Genomic DNA, 22,860 nt, shown 5'->3' on the forward strand with positions numbered 1-22,860 from the left:
TCTTTAATACATGAAAATGAACTGAGAGTTGTGTTGAAACTTTAACGCTACATATGTTTGATGCAAATGAATTTCAATAAAAAAATATCCAGTCTGAAAGCTTTTACCATTTACTTTCTATAAATACAATCAGACCTTGTTCCACTTAAAAACCATGAATACATCATTTATCATTTCAAAAATTCAAAAAGCATCTCACTGTATGTGAACAGCAAAATAAATTACAAGTGGAAAACAAAAATTGCTTCATATGTTCTGAAAACCAGCATTTATCACATGTACATTAAACTGCACTGTTTAATTTACTTTTCCATTAAACAAAGCTTTATTAATTTAAAGAAAAACAAAACTTTTTTTTTATCCTGTCAATAGTTAATTCAATAAAGTACTTTGTAACAAAAAAATGTCTAAAACACCCAACTCATTTACAACACAGCAAACTCAAAATAAATATGTACAGGAATTTATAAATTTGTCTAGTAATTTATAACCCCATTCCACACATACACGAGTCATAATAAACAGACCTGTACAATACACGCTGTGTGTGGCCATCTGAGCTGGGTTGTGTGTGTACAGAAGGCTTTGATGGTGGCTTGTTTGGCATTTACAGCAACCTCTGACTTCTCAACAAACCATTTATAAATTTACAGTCTCATAGAAAACCTCTTCGATATGATCACTGGAATGTAACATTAGCCAACAAGTTTGATCCCCGAATTAAATCATGGTTTCTGTCCAACAGTTCAGGAAGCTCCAGTGTGTAACTAATGCGATTTGGCTCGTGTGAACGTGATTACACAATACCGATGTTCGGATGAAACGAAATTCTCCCTGAACATTATTGATAGAAAAGATAACATGCAGAAAACAGCTTGTTAACATGTAAGGAGGGATCAAAGGTCTAAAACACGCTGCCTGTGACATGAATCCAGCTGTGGTGAAGCCTAAAGAGTGACAGGTGAAAATCATAAAACATCTGGTTGAGTGTGGAAGAATGACTTGATGCTTCATGCTTTTTTCTCCAGCTGTTCACAGAAAATCACAGCGTTTTGCTGCTTTTGTGATTACTCTGTTTGGTGAAGTGTGTCCCGCTGCACAGGATGGGAGCCGACCCGAATCTCTTGATCTTTGCATGATGTGTTTCAGCCACGAACACAGCTGCATGTGTTGATTTCTGTGTCTGAGAGGAGAAGCTGCTCGTGAGAAAGCGCCACAGCGTCAGGCATCATTCAAAGTCGTCTTCATATTCGTAGTCGTCCAGGTTCAGGTTGCAGTGAGGAGTGGGGATCTCAAAGAAGTGTCTCTTTGTCAGACCCAGCTCACTGGAGATGTGCTGCCCTAAAGGGCTCAGAGGATTATCATACCTAAACAGACACATGGAGAACAGATTCATTAGTATTAGTAAAATAGATATATTCAATCTCAGAAATCACTGGTCTTTTTTTCTTTTTTGGCCACAAAGTACTTCTCATTAAAATAACTTCTTTTACACCCAAAAATATATTTTTAAGTGTTTAATGGTCAGAAAAAAATTTGTTAGAAAGACAGGAACTTTGGAAAACATATTTATTCCAGATGAGGGCTGTGGCTTCTGTCCCCCATTTCTTCCTCTGGAGGAGTGATGGAGGGATTTTGCAACAGCACGAACAAGAAGAATGATTACAAGAAGAATTCATGTTGTACACCAGGATATGTTGATATTCCTAAAACCCAAAGCAAAATGCATTTTTAATGGTCTGGTGAGCACATTTCTGACAACAGTCAGGAGTAATACAGTGGTGAATGTGCACCAGAATAACCATGCAACAAAGACAGCTGGAAAACACACATTTGCCTTCTTGCCAAAACTGTCTTTTTCTTTTTTGTGGGACAGGTTTTGAAGTAGCTTGACAGGGAAGGGGCCAGAGAGAAAAGGGGGGATGACATGCAGCAGAGGGCCACATGCCAGGATTCAAACATCCTGTACAAACATGGGGTTCCAACCTAACCAATGGAGCCACCTGGCACTGCCTTGCCAAAATGTAGAAAAGGGAAAAAACTGTTAGCAATAACAAAATCCAGCTAGTAACAATTTTAAGCCAAATTGATACAGAAAATGTCTTTTGGCAACTCAACAGTACTGAGAAGACGAGGTCAAGAAATCAACATTTTTATGCCGTTACTAAATAGAGAAGCCACGTGGTGTTAATAAATCGGCTTTAAAAGTGATGCTAACAGCAGAATTGAAGGATTTCAATCCTCTCATCTAATTCTTGGCAAGACAGCAAATGACCACAATTCCCAACAAGTTGAACTGCTTCTTTAAACAGATTTTTAATGAGCCAGTTTGACAGGAAAAGAGACAGGAGCACCACACAAAGGCATGAACAAATACTGGGCAGGAGTAAGAGTTATTTATATATATATATATATGTATATATTTTTTTAAATCTTCTTTTTTTTTGTATGAAAACGGAAGGATAAAAACAGAAGCTGTCTGATTCAAAAACAGACTCCCAGCTCCAAGACACGACCACACAGACATGACATTATGCTGGCTGACAAACGACCACTTTCTGTCAACAATGTCTTCAGATTGGTGGAGGGGAGTGGGTTTAGGACTAGACTTGCCCAAAGTAGAGGAGAAGAAGTAGGAGAACGCTTGTTCCTGCTGGTATGCTGCATATCTTACCTGCTCTGTGTAGCGGGCTGTCTTTAGAAGTCGGTGGTGTTCCTAAAACCGCCACACAACACGCCTGTCAACAGCCTCATTCATCACTGACTCAGAGGGCTCTGCTGCTGCACATTATCCTCACACCAACGGGACATCGAGCTCTGTCACTCTGCTACGTACACTGTCCACTTTGTCAGATCATTAAAATCAACTTGACTTCAGCTGTACTACTTCAACACTGTAATCTATTAATACATAAACTTTGCACTAAACCACCAGTCAAATCTTTTAAATATGTTTTTGCATATTTCCTCATATAATAATCATCTTATGTTGGCTCTAAAGCACAAATAAACATAACTCTACATAATAATTAGGGCCCTTATTTATGCAGAGAAACTGAATTGCTATAAAAAGTTGAACATTGCAGACATGAATGCAACAAAATGTGTGAATAACTGCAAAATAACTGAACAATAGGTGCTTTAAGTCAGTCAGAGACGAGAATCTTGACTCTCAAAGATTAATTAGTACAAAGTCCTCATTATGTTGTGAGATAACAGTTTTTAACAATGATAAAAATGTAATGTACAAACTATATAACATAAAGGATAAACGGATTAAGGACTAAGGATAAAATGAAGTGGAAAAAAATGAAAATATAGTTAAAAAAATTGTTTGGGACTGGGACGGTAGATGCAGCCATGTCTGACAGACCCATGAGTAACATCATACTTACACATCGTTACACTGATCATTGGCAGCCTCCTCAGCCACCAGTATATCATACTCCTCTGCAGCATATTTCTCCCAGTCTGAGACCTCCTGGCCGTCCGTCTCCGCCTCCTTAAAAACATGACAAGTGACACAATCTGCTTAACTTCTGATGGCGAAACGAATGTGGTAATAATTCCTATGTAAAGTCATCCAATCAGAATTTTACCCTTATAACAGAGAAAGGGTCCCTCTGCTCGTGGTCCAAGTACTTCTCAATGTTGAAGAAAGTGTCAAAGAAAATGTGGGACAACTTGCACCTCTTGAGGTCCCGTAGGGTGATTTTACCTGCATGGGATAAAAAAAAAAAAAAAAAAAATATATATATATATATATATATATATATATATATATATATATATATATATATATATCTAAAAAAGATTCACTTAAGGTATGTTCTAAAACTTGCTTAAAGTGTTTAAGAGTCAGATCAGTAAAACTAAAATAAATAATGTATTATATTTCTTTTAGTTTTATTAATCTGATTTATGCAGTCAGGTAAATGAAGACAATTTTAGATTAACAGTGTTTTTCAAATAAGCATGATTCCATTTTTGGGTTTGCAAAAATAATAAATTTCTCTGTTGATTTATTTGCAAAAAGAAGATTTGAAAATCTATTCAAATGAAAAATATTTTAGTTGTTAATCAGTGAATGGACTGTTTCAGAGTTACATCATTAGCCAAAACATTAAAACCGCTGATGGGTGAAGCAAGCAACTCTCATCTTACTACAATTAAATGCTGTGTTGGGGAACATCGAGTCCTGGTGTTCATGAGGATAATTTTTTCTGTGGTACAAGATGGGACAGAACACCCATACAAGTCCTGAGTTTGCGCTCTGATGGATCATTATTGTTTTGACTGCAATCGGGGGGACTACACACTTCTAGGCAGGTGGCTTTCATGTTTTAGCTAATTTGTGTTAATCAGAATTCTGGTAACTGTAGACAACCTGTCTGAAAACGTGATGCAAGTTAAAATAAGTGGTAAATTTTAAACATTTTCTGACCCTGCCTGCCTGTAGGTTGTAGAAAGGCAGCACAGATTTCACTTTGAAAAAGACATCAGTGTGCTCAGAAGTACAGAACCAGAAAAAATAACTAAATCCACCAGATCCAAATTGTTTTGCAACACATAGAATGGTCAGCTGGGATGCAATCCTAGCAGGAATAGCAATCTTTGCAGGAATAGGAATAATCTTTTCCTCTGTTCACGGAGATTTTAACTAGGGGAAAAAAACTACTCCGTTCTTGACATTGTCATCAGGCTGTAATTATGAATAATTAACCATTTAATCACAATGATCTGAGATAAACATGATCATAGTTGCACAAACGTGATATTTCCTCATTGTTTTCCACCACTTCATGCAGAACTGGCTGATGGAGATGTCTTTTAAACGGTATCAGATTTTTGAGCACTGTACTGTGGACATGGTATCATATGATTCTGGCAGGTGTAAATTTTGTTACATAGATATACACTACTTACAAAAAGTTAGGGATATTTGTATGATGTCAGAATGTACTTAAATGTACTATAACATTTACAGATGACCTTACAGCACAAAGTGATTAATGGTTAAAAAAAAAGGTGTCTGAACCACGAATGGACCACTACATGTTCTGGTTCAAGAACAGCTTGTAATTAAACAGTCCTCATCTTCACACTGTTCATCTTTTGACATCATAAGACCAAGAAAACACCTAACACATGACAAGTTGACATTTAGATGCTGTGGTATTACCAACCACTGTTGTTAGCTTTAGTTTAAATAAATTGTTTGTAGCGTTGCAATTGTACGATTCTACTTAAATACCCAACAATAATTATATAATAACAGTGTAGCATGAACTTTTTACACTTTCTGCAAATTTCAACCAAAAGTTGAATATTCCTAACTTTTTGTTTAATTATAATAAAAAGTAGGCTTCTAATACAGTACATAAGAGAAAAAACTACTAACTGAAACTCTGAAAAATAATTGTCTACTAAAACACCATGATTGTATCACATTAGATTTAAGCATAGGATTAGATTAGCATTAGATTTAAGCTTAGATATTCTCTGAATCCACAAAAAACCTTCAAGTTTATCAAATGTAAAATCTGTAATTCTTGTGCCACCCACAATATTATTAACTTAAAACTTAACAGTCCTTTTAACCTGTTAAAACTGCATTTCTGTTAGGGAAAACAACCACGTAGAGAAGTTTCAACATCTCAGATTACATGTTACATTACATAGCTCCCCTCATACAGCACTTGATCAGGCTGACTTAAGGTCACATTTTTGCTGTGGCCATCAATACTAAACTTGCATACCCCCACTGTGAACGGGTGTCTCCTAAATAACACAGTGTAAGAGTTAAGTGTCAGAATCTGTTGACAGTATGGACGACACCAGCAGCTGGCCACAGGCAGCCCAGTCAGTCCTCTCATCTATAACTGTTCCCTCAGCTAATGATCAATGGTCTGGCCTGAAAATGTGTCTGAGCGTCTTCCACTGAAACTGTGGACAAACTGGAAACTGCCAGGCTCTGTACTGTGTGTAGAAATGTGAAACAGGTCTGACCTTCCACCTCAGGTTTGACGAGGTCGAGCATTTGGCAGAGGCAGTCCTCGAAGGGAAGGGGCTCGATGGCCATGGCCTCCAGTTTCTGACATTGCTCGTCGTAGAAGTACTCCAGCTCGTACATGCTAAGCACCCCATCCCCATTCAGGTCCATACAGCGGAACCAGTACTCTATACTGGACACAGAGAAAGAGTTTAGCAAACACTTTAAAACTGTATAGAAGATGAAAATAGTATCAGTGTGGGTTCATGTTAAGATACCTGGTGTCAGTCTTCTTGTCTTCCTCAGAGATGAGGAACCAGACAAAGTCAGCATAACTCAGCCTTCCCTCCTTATACACTCGCCTGTCCCTGATGGAATAAAACACAGAACCAGAATTAAAGCTGGTTGTTGAGATTACACTCTTCCTTTGAAGTGAAAATTTAAACATACCGTGTTACTGTTCCTGAGAATATTCTCTCAATCATTTTCTGTGAGATGGCTGGAAATACAAAGCAAAGAGGCATCTTACAATCCTGCTCTCCATAACGCAGCACAACTTTTTCACAACACATGCAATCCATTTTGAGACAGTAAAGACCCGCTTTTTATTTTTTCCTTTTAAAAGAAAAGATCTTTACAATGCCATAAATCTTCCAGTCATCCTTTTGAGGATGCAGTGGTAGAAACTGTTCCAGACATGGCGTCATTGGAGCTGAGTGTATATGCTGCTTTCTTATTGATCTTGCGTCTTATTTCACCTCCCTCACTCACAAACTATCAACCAAAAACATGTGGCGTGGAGTGAGGGGAGGGCAGTGTCAGAAACTAATCTTTTTCCTGGCCATATGTGAGGAGCCAACCTGGTCCAGATAACATTTACAAATTTTCTTGTTACACGCAGCTTCAGTCAACCGATTATGCTGTCAAGTGTCTGGACACCATGAGAGAAGACGTTCATTTGTCCTGCGTCTTTTGCATGTATCAACACTGTGTTGATTTGACATCATGCTTAAATAAATCAAATAAGCGGACAAATTCCGTTTGATGCCAGCGCGTTGTGTATTTGTGCACCTTGGTCATTATGCCGTGCCAGATCCTTCTGGTCTATGTAGAGGTCATGGTCGGTGTCCAGTTCCCAGAACTTGCAGTAGATAACGTAGAAATGTTCATAGGAGAAGTAATCTGTCAGCTGGTTCACGTCTTCCTCCTGCTCCAGCAACGCCACATTCTGCCCAGCAGGAAGAAAGTTAATGAAGTTTGTTAATAATAATAATATCCAAACAGGCCATCTGCATCTGATGACAGAAGTTTTATATAAACAGAGACTAGCAAAGCATACATGTAAGCATCTTTGTTTTTATAACGCACACAGATGAAAAGATTTACCTGAAGAAAGTTACTTTTCCTGAGCTCATAACATGTTATTTTCCCAGTCCACGACCTGTTCACGTTGTAAAATATCCTCTGAATCACCTAAGAAAAAAAATTCAAAAGATATCTTGAAGAGTAAAATAAAAAGGCTAATCTTAATGAGCAGTATTAGAATGCTTTACTGCTTCTAAAGTGCTTGTGTGTGTTATGATTATACCGTGGTGATGTATCGTGAGTGAAAGTCCGGAGCCTCTTTCAGAAAGGCCAGGCCTGCATGTGAGTTCACCACATCCTGAAAACATAAAATCAGATCACTTTGTCTTTAACTTCACATCAAAAGGAACAATCAACCCAGCTCTATGATGTTTTATGTCTACGACTCTAACAGATTTTTTCAGCTCAATTCTTCAGTTACTTTTAGAGACAAGCTAAATGGCAGTCTACATTAGTCTTTATGTTCTGGGAGATAGCAGTGTCAGTGTGGGAATATAAATCTGCACTAATTGAAACATTAGAAGTCACTGGTATCCGTCTATTGCACATTGTATTGTCACCCCATATGCTCTATAAATCGAGGGAAAATGCTCCAGGCTTTACTGGGAGAGTGGTGTCTGAATTTCACAAAACACAGGATCAACTAGTTTGGAAAGAACTATGTGCTTTAACAGCAAATAAGGACACGCACACAAACACACAAAATGTCTATTAGTGATTTCTGTTAAACGTGTCTCCTTCCTTATTCTATAAAGTCAAGGGAAGCGTGCTGCATTTAAATGAACTGCAGCTATGAAAGTCCCCAATGGCCTTCCTTTATTCTGCTCCCTTGCTTTCTACAGTGGGAAGAAATTGTTGACATAAATGCGAAGGCGGCAATGAAATTAAAAGGCCTTATTTTCAGGGCAGCCGTCGTGCCTCTTTGACTCTTACTGTGAGAAATTAAATCATAGAGAAACACATAAATCACCGGGCACAGGAAACAGGCAGGGACAGTCAAATCTACTCCACTGCAATCCGCCTTTCATTTATCAAAACAGTCAAAGGCGATTCGCTGAGTGGAGCCACACAAATTAAACAGCGTGTGCCACAAGGCATCTCTGCTGGTATGCTAACGGGTTTTCAGCTCATACTGGAAGTGGCTGCCAGCATTAAAATGAATCAGGTGTACGGCAGGCCCAGTGTGGCACAGAAACAGCTTGTCAGCTGGAATGAGAATACAAACTGCCACCACAGCAGGTCCACATTGTACACATTTCTAAACAATCAAAATTCTATTTACAAAATTAAAAACACCACAATGTCTGTGTTTCTGGGACTATTTTTGTCCTATGATGTTTTAACGCATTTCCCCTTGGTTATCAATTACTCAGCTTGAACACCGTTTCAGGGGAATCCCCCCCTCCACTATAACACTTACTTACAGTACTGTCCCTAAAATTAGTCTTTCGCCACATGAAAAAGTGCAACCTAATCAGAGAAGTCCAAAAATTAAGCCCAATTCACACCACCCAAGCCTGTGCAATTTTGCCATCCCACACAGCCAACCCTCTCCCTGGGTGTGCTGCAGCCGGTACCTGCAGGAATGGAATAAAGTCGTCTTGTTCCAGGTAATTACAGCCAGGCTTGGCCAAGAGGTGCACAAATTTAGAAGCATCATCGTGACAGGTCTGCAGAGTTCTGGACGAGAAAAGAGAGAACAGATGGTTGCAAGTTTGCTGCCGCTTTGGCCCTCACGTTTTTATACCCTTTTTATTATTCTTTCAAGTTTTAAATTGTTCCACTAAAAACTGCAAGTGTAGATATAATACATTCAGAAAAGTGATTCTGAATCGGTGTTGGATGATTATAGGCATAGAGTGTTACGGCAGTGATGCAAAAATAACGCAAGTGTCTGTTGTGGCCTCTCTTCTAAGAATGGCTCAGTCATGGGTTCTTGTCAAAGGCCAGGTCTCTGCAGTTCTCTGGAGGCTCACTCATTAATACAAGAGCATGCCTATTGCATGCAATAGCATTCAGCACACAGTCTTCATTATAAATGCCCATTGGCATTTCCTTTAGTTTCATACAGAAAGACACTGAATGGATGTTTTCATTTATGTACTATACTTTATATGCACAGTGACTTTCCCTTGTGATTGTTTTTGAAGGCAATCATTTCTGATTGGAAAAAAAAAGAAAATGTCATTATAGAAGAGAGCTCCATTCAGTGTCTATGTTCCCCAGCGAGTGGTCATCATTGTTCAGAGGGGAGTGCATGAGCTGTTTGACTGTGAGTGAATGTACCATGGGTCTAGTGAGAATAACAGCAGCCATTGTCTTACTTTCTCCACATGGCCACAAACTTATGAACGGACACGAAACCCGTCCTATCGCCTCCAGCTAAGCAGAACAATGGTACTTTCCAGTAGTAGGGACACTCACAGGCCTAAGGAGACAGAACAAACGGGGTATAGAAAATACAAAAGAAAATGTTTTTTTAAAGAACACCATATACTTCATAAGTACATGTCTGTCTATTATCTCAACTTGTGTGGGATGGTAAAGCAGTGTTATATAATTTAAGTTAATCTAGCTGTCATTGCTCATATCTGCCCCTTGGGCAACTGATCACATTCCTCACCTACACGGAAGTAATATTTTATGTGTGGTTTTAAAAATAAATAATTTAAAATAAATAAATTTAAAAATTAGCAAACATTCGTAAAGTCAGGCGCTAAATGGCACAAATGAAAATAATTTACTGGGTGGCGGCTGGGCCGCCATGCTACAAGTCAAATTCTCACCTTGGCAACTGGCCCCATGTCCTCAATGGTAGCCCTTTCATTTGGGAATTGGGAAAATATTTTCTCAATTTTGGAAATGAGGCTGTCGATGTTGAGGTTGGCTTGGGGCCGGCCCTGTGGGAAGTAAAACTTGGGAATGCTTTCACTCAGTGCGGTGGTGGCTGCCTCCTCCGTCCTCACCTGGGCCTGAGACACACACACACATACACACACACAAACAGTTAGCTACTGATGCTAGCAAATGCAAACACCCCTCAGCTCAAGTGTTCCAACATGCACTGAGGCTTGCCTTAACACAAACTCTACATTGCTGCTGGCACTCGTGTAACCATATCTCTGAGCAGCCCAAAGGCTCATCAGGGAAGAGTTGTGACTACTCAGCACTCGTAACCATTATCCATTTATCTGTAATTGATACTCCTGTGACTGACATTCCCATCTGACAGTAATTCTGTAATAGGTTTTAAATGAATGTGACAACTTTCTTTAATGCAAGTAGAAATGTTAGAAATTCAAACCACAATTGGTAAAACTATGTTTGCAGCTTTTGTCCCTAATTAGCAGTTTATTATTACAAGAGCTTTCAATCGGAGGCAGAATAGATTATTATAAAAGACTGGCAAAAATCTAATGCACTAACCAGTTATATGTGTTGTTTTTGGACAATGAATAAACTTATGTCTGACTGTTACAGTAGCTTACTATGATTTTTACATGTAATAAACAACACCATCTGTGATATACTTGTACAGTGTGGCAGTTCTAGACACCAAAATATACTATAACCCACACAATTCTAGTTACTGATGTAAATCCATTTGATCTACGGCCTTTTATTAGTTAACTTATTCAGATTTAAAACTCCAATTATCTCAAAATGGATGACACAGTCACCTAATATACACAATAAGTTAGCCTTGACATAGCATATATTTTAAGCCTTTAGCTAAGTTGACCCAAATAAAAAGATATCAAAGTTCTAGAAATGGCATGGACGAAATGAAATTCTCACATAACTAATTTAACCTAAAGAAGCTCTAAGCTGTGGCACACATAATGTATTATTATGCAGGATGCTGTTTAAACAGCCTACCTGATTACAGTTATACATGGCCCATATGGTTATAGCTTGACCTGGCCATTTAATTGGAATATGGTCTTTATCCCAACATACATAGATCTGAAGGTAGTCAACTTATTAACCTAAATATGCCCAATATTATGTGAGAAAAACACTGAATACATTCTGCCACTCTCAGTGGAAGACCTTTGTACATCTAAGTACAGTTAAACTGACAGCACAGACATCATCTTTAGGTTACTTGAATGGTGATTTGGTAAAGTATGTTGTGTTTATAAAACTTTAGAACAAAGAGAGGATATTTAATGTAAAAATCTGTTATTTGCTGTACATAATGCAGTAGAGAACACAAAGCTGTGCAGATATTTTCAGGCTTACAATGAAAAGCCAGAATGCACTTGGAGCCAAATATGTTCCAGCACTATTCAGCTAGTTACTAAAAACAACTTGAGCTGAACATGCTTTGCACTCATATTCAAAGACCATTTAAACAGATCAAGAATTTGCTAACTGAATCATTCTTTGTGGCTTTAAATGATGACATAAACTCAGCAACACGGTTTCCTGCTAAGACAAAACAATATGATCTTAGGGTTTATTACGGTCGAGAACATTCAGCTTATTGTCAACGTGACCAAACCTACATATAATATCACACTAGCGTCAAGAAAACTTTCAACAATTACAAAAAAAACAAAACCAAAAACACAAAAACAAAACAACAACAACAAATAACAACTGAAATTAAACAGCCTGACAAACATGGGGGTCAAAGTTGATCTGTTTTAACTTTGACTGAAGATGCTTTGCTGAAATCTGCCAGTTGTAACCTCCTCATTTTATCCTGATTAATGATAAATACTGCTGATCCTCTGCTCTCCGGTGCTCTGTGTTGGTATCAGTCATGGCTATAAAAGGACATAAACATCTCCTGTTGCCTTGCACTGTCCCCTCTCTCACTTCATGCTTGCAGAGCTCTTCAGCACAACTGCTAAGCCACATGACATTTTGCACATTCACAATGATGTGGTCTTAAAAAGGACAGCATGGCAGCTGAATGCAATGTAGCAGACAAGTACAAACATCATCCAGTAAAAAGAGCTTACATCTACTTACTAGAAGACCACCATAGTATCACAGCATCGCTGAAGCATGTTGTGAACACAAGTAAAACCAAATACGCAAGAGTCATATTTCAGATACAACAGCTTTAAGATCCTCAATTAAACTTTTAGATTTGCCTACAGAAAGTGAAATAACATCTGATTTATCCTTGTTTTAACAATAGGTGTACAACTATGCAATCTTTAATCTTTGCCCAAAGACATGAAGCATACAAATCCAACTTTAAAAGCATTTCCTCTGGCAGATGGGCCAGTGAAGCCTGTGTGGTAAAAGGAACACTCATTCAAACACCTGCCTGTCCTTGTTGGAAGGCTCTGAGCCTCTTCTTGAACCGAGAAGGAAGAACAAAGTCACAACCACGTGCCAGGAGTGCCAGTTCCTTCCTCAGGTCAGGATCCTGACGCAGAGACAGCTCCCTCATCCTCATCCTTACTCCAGACAGGATGAGACACTCATATACACAAAAACAACACCGGAGTCCAGCGATATCCTCGTCAATGTACAAATCACTTGTAGTTGGCACTGTAAGTAAAAGTCAGTGGTCCTCTGTGAGTATGTCCCTGATTGTCCTCTGTCAGAGAGAGAGAGTCTTAATGCAAGGGAGCAGCTGCTACTGTGACTCTCCCTCCCATTCCAGATCTGGTCACACAATCTCAGTTTTGCTTGCTGCTCTGTCCCAGTCTCTACCTAACATGCACATACACACACATGGCTGAAGGGTCAAGCAGCCCTTGCTTCAAAGCTGCTGGGGAGATAAGGAGTGACTGAGTGCATGTGTGTGGGACTTGCTTGCTGTCAGTGTGGGATGGGAGGGGTGTGAGAGGTGGATCTGCCCTTTCCAGTTTGCATTCCTCAGTGCTCATGGAAGGTTATGTAAAGAGAAGGACCTGTTGTTGCTGCTTGCGGCAGCTGGAGTTCAACTGTAGGATGTATCCCACTACCACACAGATACAATGCTCATATTCACTGGCATTTCTTTATAAAAAGCTTCCACATAACACAATACTTGGGAGAATATTTGCTTGTGGCTTAAGTCTTGAACAGTGGACAAGCAATATAAGCCCCAATGAGAAATATGAGGAGAAAAAAAACAACCTCTCACACTATTTAAAGAATGTTGCAAATAACTGAAACAGCCTAAATCTGTTTGTAAGTCTGCCCAAAATCACAAATAATAACACAATAAACTCATAAAGCAGAGATAAATAGAATTTGCCCAGTATGACTAGATAAGAGAGTATGTCAGGCCACTGGCTAACTGTATGTATTTTAACCATGTGGGTTAAAATACATACTTTAAACTATTTTGCATCCAACCCTATGGTGGTCTTTGTTTTGCCTTCTCTTCGCAAGCTTGGGCTGCCACCCATTCCATGTCTTATTATAGTTGATGGGCAATAGAGTAGGGGGGGGGGGAGACATGTCAAATTCAAAGAATGATTACTGAACCAGTTTGTGCCTATTAAAAGCATCACCAAACACCATTTGGGCAATCCAAGAAACTAGATCTGGGGAAAGAAGAGTGTATCTTTAGTCCTCAAGCAAACATCCACTTCCGGTTGTTGCCTGAAATGAAGGCAATTACATCAATTCTCTATAAATGCTTTGATTTGACAGAACTGGAGTTGCCTTAACAACACAGACTGTAAACAAGGATAGCCCAACCCCCTGTGTGCCAACTGATGTAGTTATTATCAATCAGAAATTCACCGTAATGTTCACATTGGAAGATAATATAAATAAACCTTTATCTTTTAATGTGATTGTTATTATAAAGAGAAACAAAAGCACACCCACAGTATTTTTAGATGACAAGTTCAGAGTCCACAGTTTTCCACTGGTTTCTGTTCAAACCCAGTTCCTGTTGTCCAACACACAGGACACTGCACATGCTTGATAAGCTGTTTGTATGAAGGCTTTTCACACTGGCTGCCTTTTGTTCAAGCTCATCAATTCCAGTGAAACAGACAGGGGAAAAAAAGTAGCTCACATGAAGTATAATTTCTCACGTACTGTTCAGTCCAATTTTATATCTGAGGAAACAAAATCTGTTCCATAACGTGCTGTTTATTTATGAAGAAACTGCCCCGTCATATACAGAGAGGCGGGCTGACAGCAGTGACAACACACAGATTCGGAGTGCAAGTCTCCTGTGTGACTTTTACCAAGTGTGTGACTTTTAAATGACACAGCGGCCATTCTCCAGCAAGTATTATCACAAACCAAATCATCTTAAAGCCAAAGAAGGTATGTTGTCCAAACAACAGGTTGCTATCAGTTAGACAAGCTGCAAAAGTAAGATGTCCACAGACTGATGGGTCACAGCAACAGGAAAACATGAAATCTGACCTCACAATGTGCCTAATCTGTGAACTGCTACAGTAAATTTGATATGTATACAAACATGTGTCTGGTCATGTTCACTTCATTGCGCAACAGATTAGATTATGAAACACAACATCTGGAGTTATTGAATGGTAGTCAGATGACAAGTTGCTGAGGCTGAAGTTGTTGATTTTCCTCAAGCTTCAGCTGACATGGCATTCAGGCTTCTGTGAAATCCAGAAAATCTTTAGCTCAAACCCCCACAATTCAATATCTGATACAAGGATTTGGGATTTTATGTGAATCTGTGCCAAATATAGGCCTGGTTCACGGATAACATGGTGCTTCCAGGGAGGAGCAAATTGTAGAATATGATGCAAGTAGATCAACTCGCTTGCATAAAAGTAATAAAGCATAGTCAAACTCTGGAATACCTGCTGAAAAATCTGACTGGCCTGCATGGTGTGACAACTGGAGCAAAAGATCTGCATCAATTAATATAGTGATTGTAGGCAAGAAGCTGTGGTACACAAAGTCTCCATAATTTGTTTTTAACATTTCAATTTTGTAATCTAATTGGTTAAAAGATTGGGGGTCTGGGAGTTCTTTGGTCTGTTCTTTTATTGTATCTTAATATGTTTAAATAGATTTTTATCTCTGATTACTACAAGATATTAAACATCTTTTTTGTCATAAAAAATCAATTAATTAAAAGAAAAAAAATCACAAAACTTTATTACACAATGAGTGTATATATTTAAACAATATATTACATTGCTTGATAAGTTTTCTTTAAATGGTTTTACAAAAATATCTAGATCAAGTTATTGGTTAAAACAAAAAACAAACAAACAAAAAACCAAACACAAAAGTTTGCAATAGTACACTCTTTGACACACAAATGACTAAGACTCCTCCTTTTAACACGCGGTCCTCTCTGACAGGTCAGGCAACTGATAATGTGACCTCAGACCCTCCTTCAAATAGCTTGAATGTTGCTGGGCCAAGTCAAGCATGTTATAAAAGACATCTTAAGAAATATTTTATCCTAAATGCATGTGGCTACAACACATGCACAAAACACATAGAACACAGGAAAAATAAATAAATATATAAAACTTTAAAGAAAACTTATTTTTACAGCAGCATTTTTCAAATATTTGGGTTCTTGATTGTGACCTACTGCACTCATAACACAGAAGCAATTTTATGTGTTGAGCTAAACAGCCGAAAGGAAAGCCAAGCATTCATGGAGAGCTAATATTTACTGTACGTAGTTTAGATAAACAATCTACGATCACGTATCCTGACAATGACCAGCATTTAATAGACGTAGTTTCAAATAAATTAGGCAGAGGATGAATGTGCTGCCACACCTCATCTCACTGCCAGAGTTCTGGGTATCTAATGCCAACACAAGGGAACCAAGGCTATCTATATCAGTGTCTGATGTCAAAAGCAGACCAGCTGTTCCAGGCTGCATCAGTGTGACATAAATTAAATTTTTGAGTAATCCTTTGAAGAATGCATCTGTAATGCAGGAATTCATTTTGTTATCTTAAAATAGAAGTATTACATTTATACAACCTTACAATCCCTTTAATATTGAGTGACACAGTGTGGCCTCATGGCATGACACATCACAGAAGAATACACAAACTGTCCAGCAGTTGCTTCATTGTTAGTCTTTGGTGAAAATGCATTAAGGGCAAAGGCTACTGGGAAGAAAGGAAAACCAATTTAAAAATATAAAAAAATACACTCATATTGTTAATCGACATACTGTTCCATAACAAGTACTAACAACACACAAAATAATATGATTAAGAAACACATTTGAAATGCAAAACTGATGTGGAAGCAAGGCCGTTATCTTCCATGAGGCCACAAAAGGCCAATGATCAATCTGTTTGTACAATGACCTGAAATGCCTTACTGTGTCAACTTTGATTGATTTTAATTAGCCATGTTTGCCTGGGACTAATAGAGGAGAGGCAGTGATGGACAAATTGTTCAATTTACATGTAACGTTTTTGTTAGGTAAAACATTTATACATGGGATAACCCAATTAACTGGTATTTACTATTTTGCACTCTTCATATCCTGGATCTATTTTTTTTTTTTTTTGCCTTGGTAGTCCAGTCAGAACTTCAGTAACTACTTGTAAATCTATTTACAAAAGGTATATGTCTTTAACAACTGAAAAAGTACAAAGCAAATTTACTTATTTTACTTAAATTTACTTTATTTACCCTTGGAGAATTCAATCACAAATAACCAGATAAACCACAAATGCTGAAGGAGTAACCACAGTACTAAAGAAAGGCTAGGCTCAGACACTCCCATCTCTCATACCTCAGTAATTTGTAGGTGCAGCCCGAAGATGTGGAAAGCATTTGACTAAACAGGCATTACCTATGCCTACAGACAAGGAGGCTTCTCTATGACAGGGCAAAGTGGATCGCCTGTTAATGTCAGTGATGCTATAGAGTTATCAGCAGCCTCTTGTGGTCAGCCAGTGAAAGTAAAGATCCCAGAGGATACGTTGGTGTGAATAATAAAAGTCCAATGTTCTTTTAAACAATGGTCAGAGTGGCTTAGATGAGTTTAACTCCATAAAGTAAAGGGTTAAGAAAAAAACTCAACAACTCATTTAATTTTTATGATTTGTAATCTGCACCTTCATACTAGATGTGAAATATGGCACACAAGCCTCAGCATCAACACAATAGTTAACATTGATTTTAGACCTTGTCATAACTGACAAACCATTAAAGCTCAAGCATTCGGTAAACAAAAACTTTTGGAGCTGTCAAGTGTAATCACTTGTTGTTTTACTTTTTGAATATATATATTATCAGAAAAAGTTTGTGATCGTCTGAAAAAGGTTTTTAAAATACAGGGACATTTTTAGTGAGCAGAAATTACGATGGTTGACATTAAATGTCGATACCATTTGTTTTTTTTATTTATTATTTGAAACATCTGTTAAAACAACAATATAAAAAGTTATATACAAACCTTATTACTTAAGTGAAATGTCTAGAGTCTTCTCTACGTTTACTTTTGTACGTTTAAAAATAATTACTTAGCAAACATATTTTTACAAATAAGTCTGTATGCATTATTTGCTTAAATGCTTCATGAAATAATCCACAGCCAACGCAGATTAACTAAAAATATCAAATAACCACTCCATATAATAAGCCATCAGATTATTCTGAGAGTCTATGCTGAGTCTATATCACTGTTACTGGTCTCAAAAATCTATAACAGTTTCATTCCATATGGTCACGTGTACAGTACACTAATACACAGCAAAACAAATTTAAAAGTATGTCATGGATTTAAAAGCTTAAATTATATTAATCAAACATAACAATGCAATTATATATGTCCTCATTACCTGCAACTTAGATTGCACTGCTGGTACATGCTACTAAACAGAACCTGGACCTTCTTTGACTATGATTATACAAAACACCCTTACGTCATAGGTATAACAGGTAGCTCCTGGTAGAAACAAGATCAGCAGGTCAAGTCTTGTTTTAAATGTTGTTACAAGCAACCTCTGAGGCATGACATCTTAAGAACTCTTAAATCTAATATAAATATACAACATATTTCTCATGAGATCACATGTTTTAGGATTATGATCAGCTGGATCTGTGCTTACAAATAACTGTGTTCAATGTCAGCATTCAAACTTAATATTTAAATAGAATATTTACCTTTTTTGTGCTGACAGACTGCCGTAGTATTCTGCCATTGGGTCCTGTCACTCTGGTGTTACTGCTGCTGCGAGAGGGCAAGGTACTGTTTGCTGGGGGGCTAGAGGGGGTACCAAGGGGAGCAGGCTTTTTTTCTACTAGATTCTTCTGGGATGCCACATTGTTGTTCTCATTGAAACCTAATGACTTTTTGTCCTGACAGTCTTTAATATACTGTCCACTTTTGATTAGGTCAAGATAATCTTTGAGTATTGACTGAGTTCCAGGATCACTCAACCAGTTGAGAAACAGCTCATCCACCTTCTTTGTAAGAACCGGTTGGAGGACTTGTGGTGACGGCATTACTTCTCTGTCTATATGTAAATAAAGGACAACATTGCACCAATAATATATATTTTCTGTATAAAGCAATTAATCTTTGATAGAAAACAATATTATTAAGAGTTCGATGATAGCCTGCTATGTGGGGTGTGCTTTGTGCACGTGTTATTGAACGTACACGAACATTATTGGATTTTAGCGCGAATCATCAATCCTGTAGCCCACCGGTGAAAGTAAACGTGAACCCTTCTGACCCCAGCAAAAATTGGTTATTTTAACTTTATTGCCCGACTAAACTCTGATGCAGTTCAACAATTACACGAGTAACATCACTTGAAACGATCTCACTTTATAGCAAAGAGCCGCCAATAACTACATTCGGTAATTGCATTAACGCTAGCTAAAACGACTGTTAGCTAGATAGCTTTAGCAAGCTAATGCTACATGCCTAACTCTTATACTAACCTTTCCACTGGGTAAACGGTAAATCCAAAGACGTTGATATGTCATTACATCACGTTCCCTTCATAAGAGACTCATGTACACATGTTTGACTTACGATGCAGCACTAAAGTAACACTCTACACCGCTCATATCGGAGATAAAACAGAGCAGACAACTTTTGAGCTCGCGTTCCCCTGGTAACCACACTATGGTATCGCGAGACTTTTAAGAAGACTCTCCTGAGTGGAGAAGTCTCCGGGCCACACACGTGTTCAATAACAACCCCAACAGAACCACCAACAACAAAACACAAACAAAGAATTAAAATTCCCGTTCGCAAATATTATTTCACACATTATAACCCAGTGGTCATCGTAATAGGAGGATGTCTCGATGTCGTTTGATACGAGCAAGCAGTTTTATATTTGAATAAAAAAGTCTGTAAGTATTATTATTATTATTATTATTATTATTATTATTATTATTATTATTATTATTATTATTATCCAAATGTTTAAAACGTTTGTTAAAATTCTAGCCTTAAGTCATACCGTTTTAATGTAGTGTGGGCAATTAGAGTGTACTTTAAGTAAAAGAATTTATAAAGCGCTCTCTTGTAGAATATTGTGTTGTATAAATGTACGTTTAAAGTCCATATAAATATATGGAAAATCTAAAGCTTTTCATTTTCATATTTAGTGTATAGAATAAAAGGTGGCTTTCAAATATTCATTTCAGAAGTATGTGAAAAAGAAAGTATACTGTTTATTTTCATCTCCAAGGTTCTGAAGAAGCATATCAAAGTTGTCAAGTTACAACTACATAAAAAAAAAAAAAAATTGTTCTTACTAAAATTACTACTAAATTAGTTAAAGATTCCAAAATAATTCTGAGGGTAAGTAGTGGCCACATGCTGCTAATATAATTTATCTAAGCGCCTCTATAAAAACAACATTTTTGCCAGTTTGGTTGTCTGCAGCATTCAGGTGTTTGTTTACACAATTCCAAAGAGGAAAGGTATTAGCAATGGTGCCAGAGAAACCATATCTGCTGTCCATCAGTTTGGAAAGGTTTAACAGGCTTGTTCCAAACAGCATGGAATCCATCCTCTTCCAATAACAAAAGAAAATTCACAAATGGAAACATTTAACAAATTAAAAAAAAAAAAATTAACTGGTAATTAGTACACAGACTGCAATCTCTCCAGTATTAAATTACTGGAAACTAGTCTTGTGGAATACATCTATTCAGACTTTTGATGCATTACTGTTAATGATACATCTTCTCTGTACATCTGTATTTCTTTTATTTTATTTTTGGCCTGAGCACCTGGTGGGAACAGAGCTAGATGTCCTGATTAATTATTTTCTGGAGGACTGGTCTCAGACACAGTGACTTCCTTGTGTCCCCAGCATTGACAGTAAGCTACCCAAGCAAAGGCCTGAATAACGGGTACAGTATCTGACACCTTCAGTAAACAAAAGAAAAACAGAGCTGACAGATTTCAGCAGAATATTTTAGCCAATAAATGGATTTCAAGTCACCCACATATTAGTTTAATGAATATTGAAGATATAAAGTGACATATTTTAGTTGCACTTAAGCAGCTATGGTAACGGGTTTTGGTTTTAATGATACAAAAACAAATTTCTTGGAATTATTTTCTCTTATACAGATACTCAACCAAAACCAACAACTTAATTACTGTTTGTATCTGCAAATACAGTGTTGCTGGGTAATTACATGTATCATGCAGCCAACACAACAGATTTTGTCTAGACTAATTTGTCCATTTTGACAATGACAAATTATACCTATAAATGTTTTTTCACATTTGATTTTTTTTTCATTTAATTTGCAACCTTGTCTTATTTATCTGTCCACTTTGCTTCAAAAGAGCTTTATGACAGAGATATGCCCGAGGGATGCACTTCAGAAGATAATTTGGAAGCAAAAAAATGATTTTAGGAAAGACCAAAGCACAGTTGTATGTAGACTTAACCAAAATTGCCTGTCAGGGGCTTTACAGATGCTTCTCTTTATTTTAAACATGAAAGACATTAGGGACACCCATCACTCCAAACCTATGTCTTATTGATAGCCACATTCAAAGTGCCTCCAGTCTTATTCTTAAGAGCAGATTAACAGTTGTTCCACAGTTGTAAAAGTTATTGACTGCATTCTCCTGATTGTGTCCCTTGATAACCCAAGTAAATCAAATTTGAAACGTTCAAAGTTGTGGGAGGCATAGCACGTAATGAGAAACCTCTTTGTTCTGTAGAACAGCCAGCCTTACATGCATTTTGGAGCCCAATCAATATCTGAAATGAGAAGAGAAAAAGTGAAGGTCTTGAAACTTTAAACTTAGCAACTTTTCAAAGTGTAATTATAGTGTACAAATAGGATTTTACCCAAAGCAGTGTGCATGTTTTTTTTCACGCCTTGAAGGACATTTCAAAGGTTTAGCAGAGGCTGAATCCACAGGGGGACAGCTGGTTAGTGTAGGAAAGTGTTAGCGAGGGGTTCATGTGAGCAACTCTTCTTTACTGCTGTCAGCTATGCTATATGGGCACTCTGTGAAGTAGACAATTAATAAGGAGTATCAATTCTAATAAGGAGAATAAATTATGTTGAAAGTGTTGTACTGTAGTTATGCGCTGTTCAGATTTATTTGGACTTCACCGGACCATATTCACATGATAGTATAAATATGCCCATTTTCAAAAATTGTTCATGCTTCTTTTGTTTTTCTATAAAAATTTATTTCAAGATTTAAGTTTCTGATGTTGTACTGAATAAGGTGCTACAGAATTAAAAGAAAAAGATTCTTCGCAAATGAATGCACATAACTTTTGGTATATTTAATGGTAAACAAAAGCTTTCAGATGTATGTAATGGTTTAAATCTTAGTTCAATGAATAATATTTATCACTTTCTCTTAGATTCAAACAAAATGCCGTTATTCTGTCTATGCCAGTGACTCTTGCAGATGTTAGAGATTCACAGATTCTACTCCACACTCACAGCTTTAAGTGATTCTGGGAATTTTTAGGTTACTAAACTTGTAGTCTGTTTTCAATTTCGGTTTTCATCCAATAGGAACTTTTCTAGTTTGACTTCAACCTCCGAATGATATTAATGACATTTACTTGAGTTTGCGTTGTCACCTCTATCTGAACTGGTCTTTCAGTCTCTGGTCAAGCAAACAATTTTGTGTGAGTAAGAGATAAGAACAAGCCTCAATCAGAAAAACAAATGAGTTCTACATCTGTTCCAGATTTTCCAGAATTACCTAAATAGTTTGAAGAGATTTCCCAGAAGATATGCAGAATGGATTCAATAGGATATATATTTTTTCTCTTTTATGACTTTGAATTCAAACATGCCAGTTTAATATAAGTAGCACATACAGCGAGCTAAAATTATTGCTTGTGAAATAGTGAAAATATGTATGACAACTAATTCTGCAAAGTTATATGGATCATGTTAAAATTCCATAAAAGTTTTAAGGTATATTTTGTGTTCCTTTTAAAATAACCTTCACCAGACTGCAGTTTAATAACTTCTTTGAAAATGTACAAGTTTGATCTAAAAGGGGATCATAAGTTTTACATATTTGGAGGGCGATTGGTTGCTTTTGGACTAAAGCTGTATTTTAAAGTGAATATTTCTTAATATAATTAGTGTAC

General features: G+C 37.3%; 1 protein-coding gene across 4 annotated transcripts; it reads right to left on the minus strand.

Moving 5' to 3' along the window:
- Positions 1 to 94: 94 nt before the first annotated feature.
- Positions 95 to 19,373, minus strand: ppp2r3b (protein phosphatase 2, regulatory subunit B'', beta). Of its 4 annotated transcripts, XM_042001472.1 has the most exons (15): positions 19,193 to 19,348; positions 18,407 to 18,759; positions 10,144 to 10,329; positions 9,682 to 9,785; positions 8,935 to 9,037; positions 7,581 to 7,655; positions 7,379 to 7,465; positions 7,064 to 7,220; positions 6,443 to 6,491; positions 6,271 to 6,360; positions 6,010 to 6,185; positions 3,600 to 3,718; positions 3,396 to 3,502; positions 2,675 to 2,716; positions 1,233 to 1,367 (listed from the first exon to the last, which is right to left on the minus strand). In XM_042001472.1, the coding sequence occupies exons 2-14, from the start codon at positions 18,746 to 18,748 to the stop codon at positions 2,698 to 2,700; spliced, it is 1,614 nt and encodes a 537-aa protein (XP_041857406.1). In that variant the 5' UTR covers positions 18,749 to 18,759; positions 19,193 to 19,348; the 3' UTR covers positions 1,233 to 1,367; positions 2,675 to 2,697. The 4 variants fall into 4 exon arrangements, with proteins under 4 accessions (XP_041857405.1, XP_041857404.1, XP_041857407.1 ...); XM_042001471.1 differs by lacking the exon at positions 2,675 to 2,716 and having other exon boundaries at positions 95 to 1,367; positions 19,287 to 19,373; XM_042001470.1 differs by lacking the exon at positions 2,675 to 2,716 and having other exon boundaries at positions 95 to 1,367; positions 19,193 to 19,364.
- Positions 19,374 to 22,860: the final 3,487 nt, after the last annotated feature.

The sequence above is a fragment of the Melanotaenia boesemani genome, chromosome 12 (assembly GCF_017639745.1).
Source record: "Melanotaenia boesemani isolate fMelBoe1 chromosome 12, fMelBoe1.pri, whole genome shotgun sequence".
NCBI classification, from domain to species: Eukaryota; Metazoa; Chordata; class Actinopteri; order Atheriniformes; family Melanotaeniidae; genus Melanotaenia; species Melanotaenia boesemani.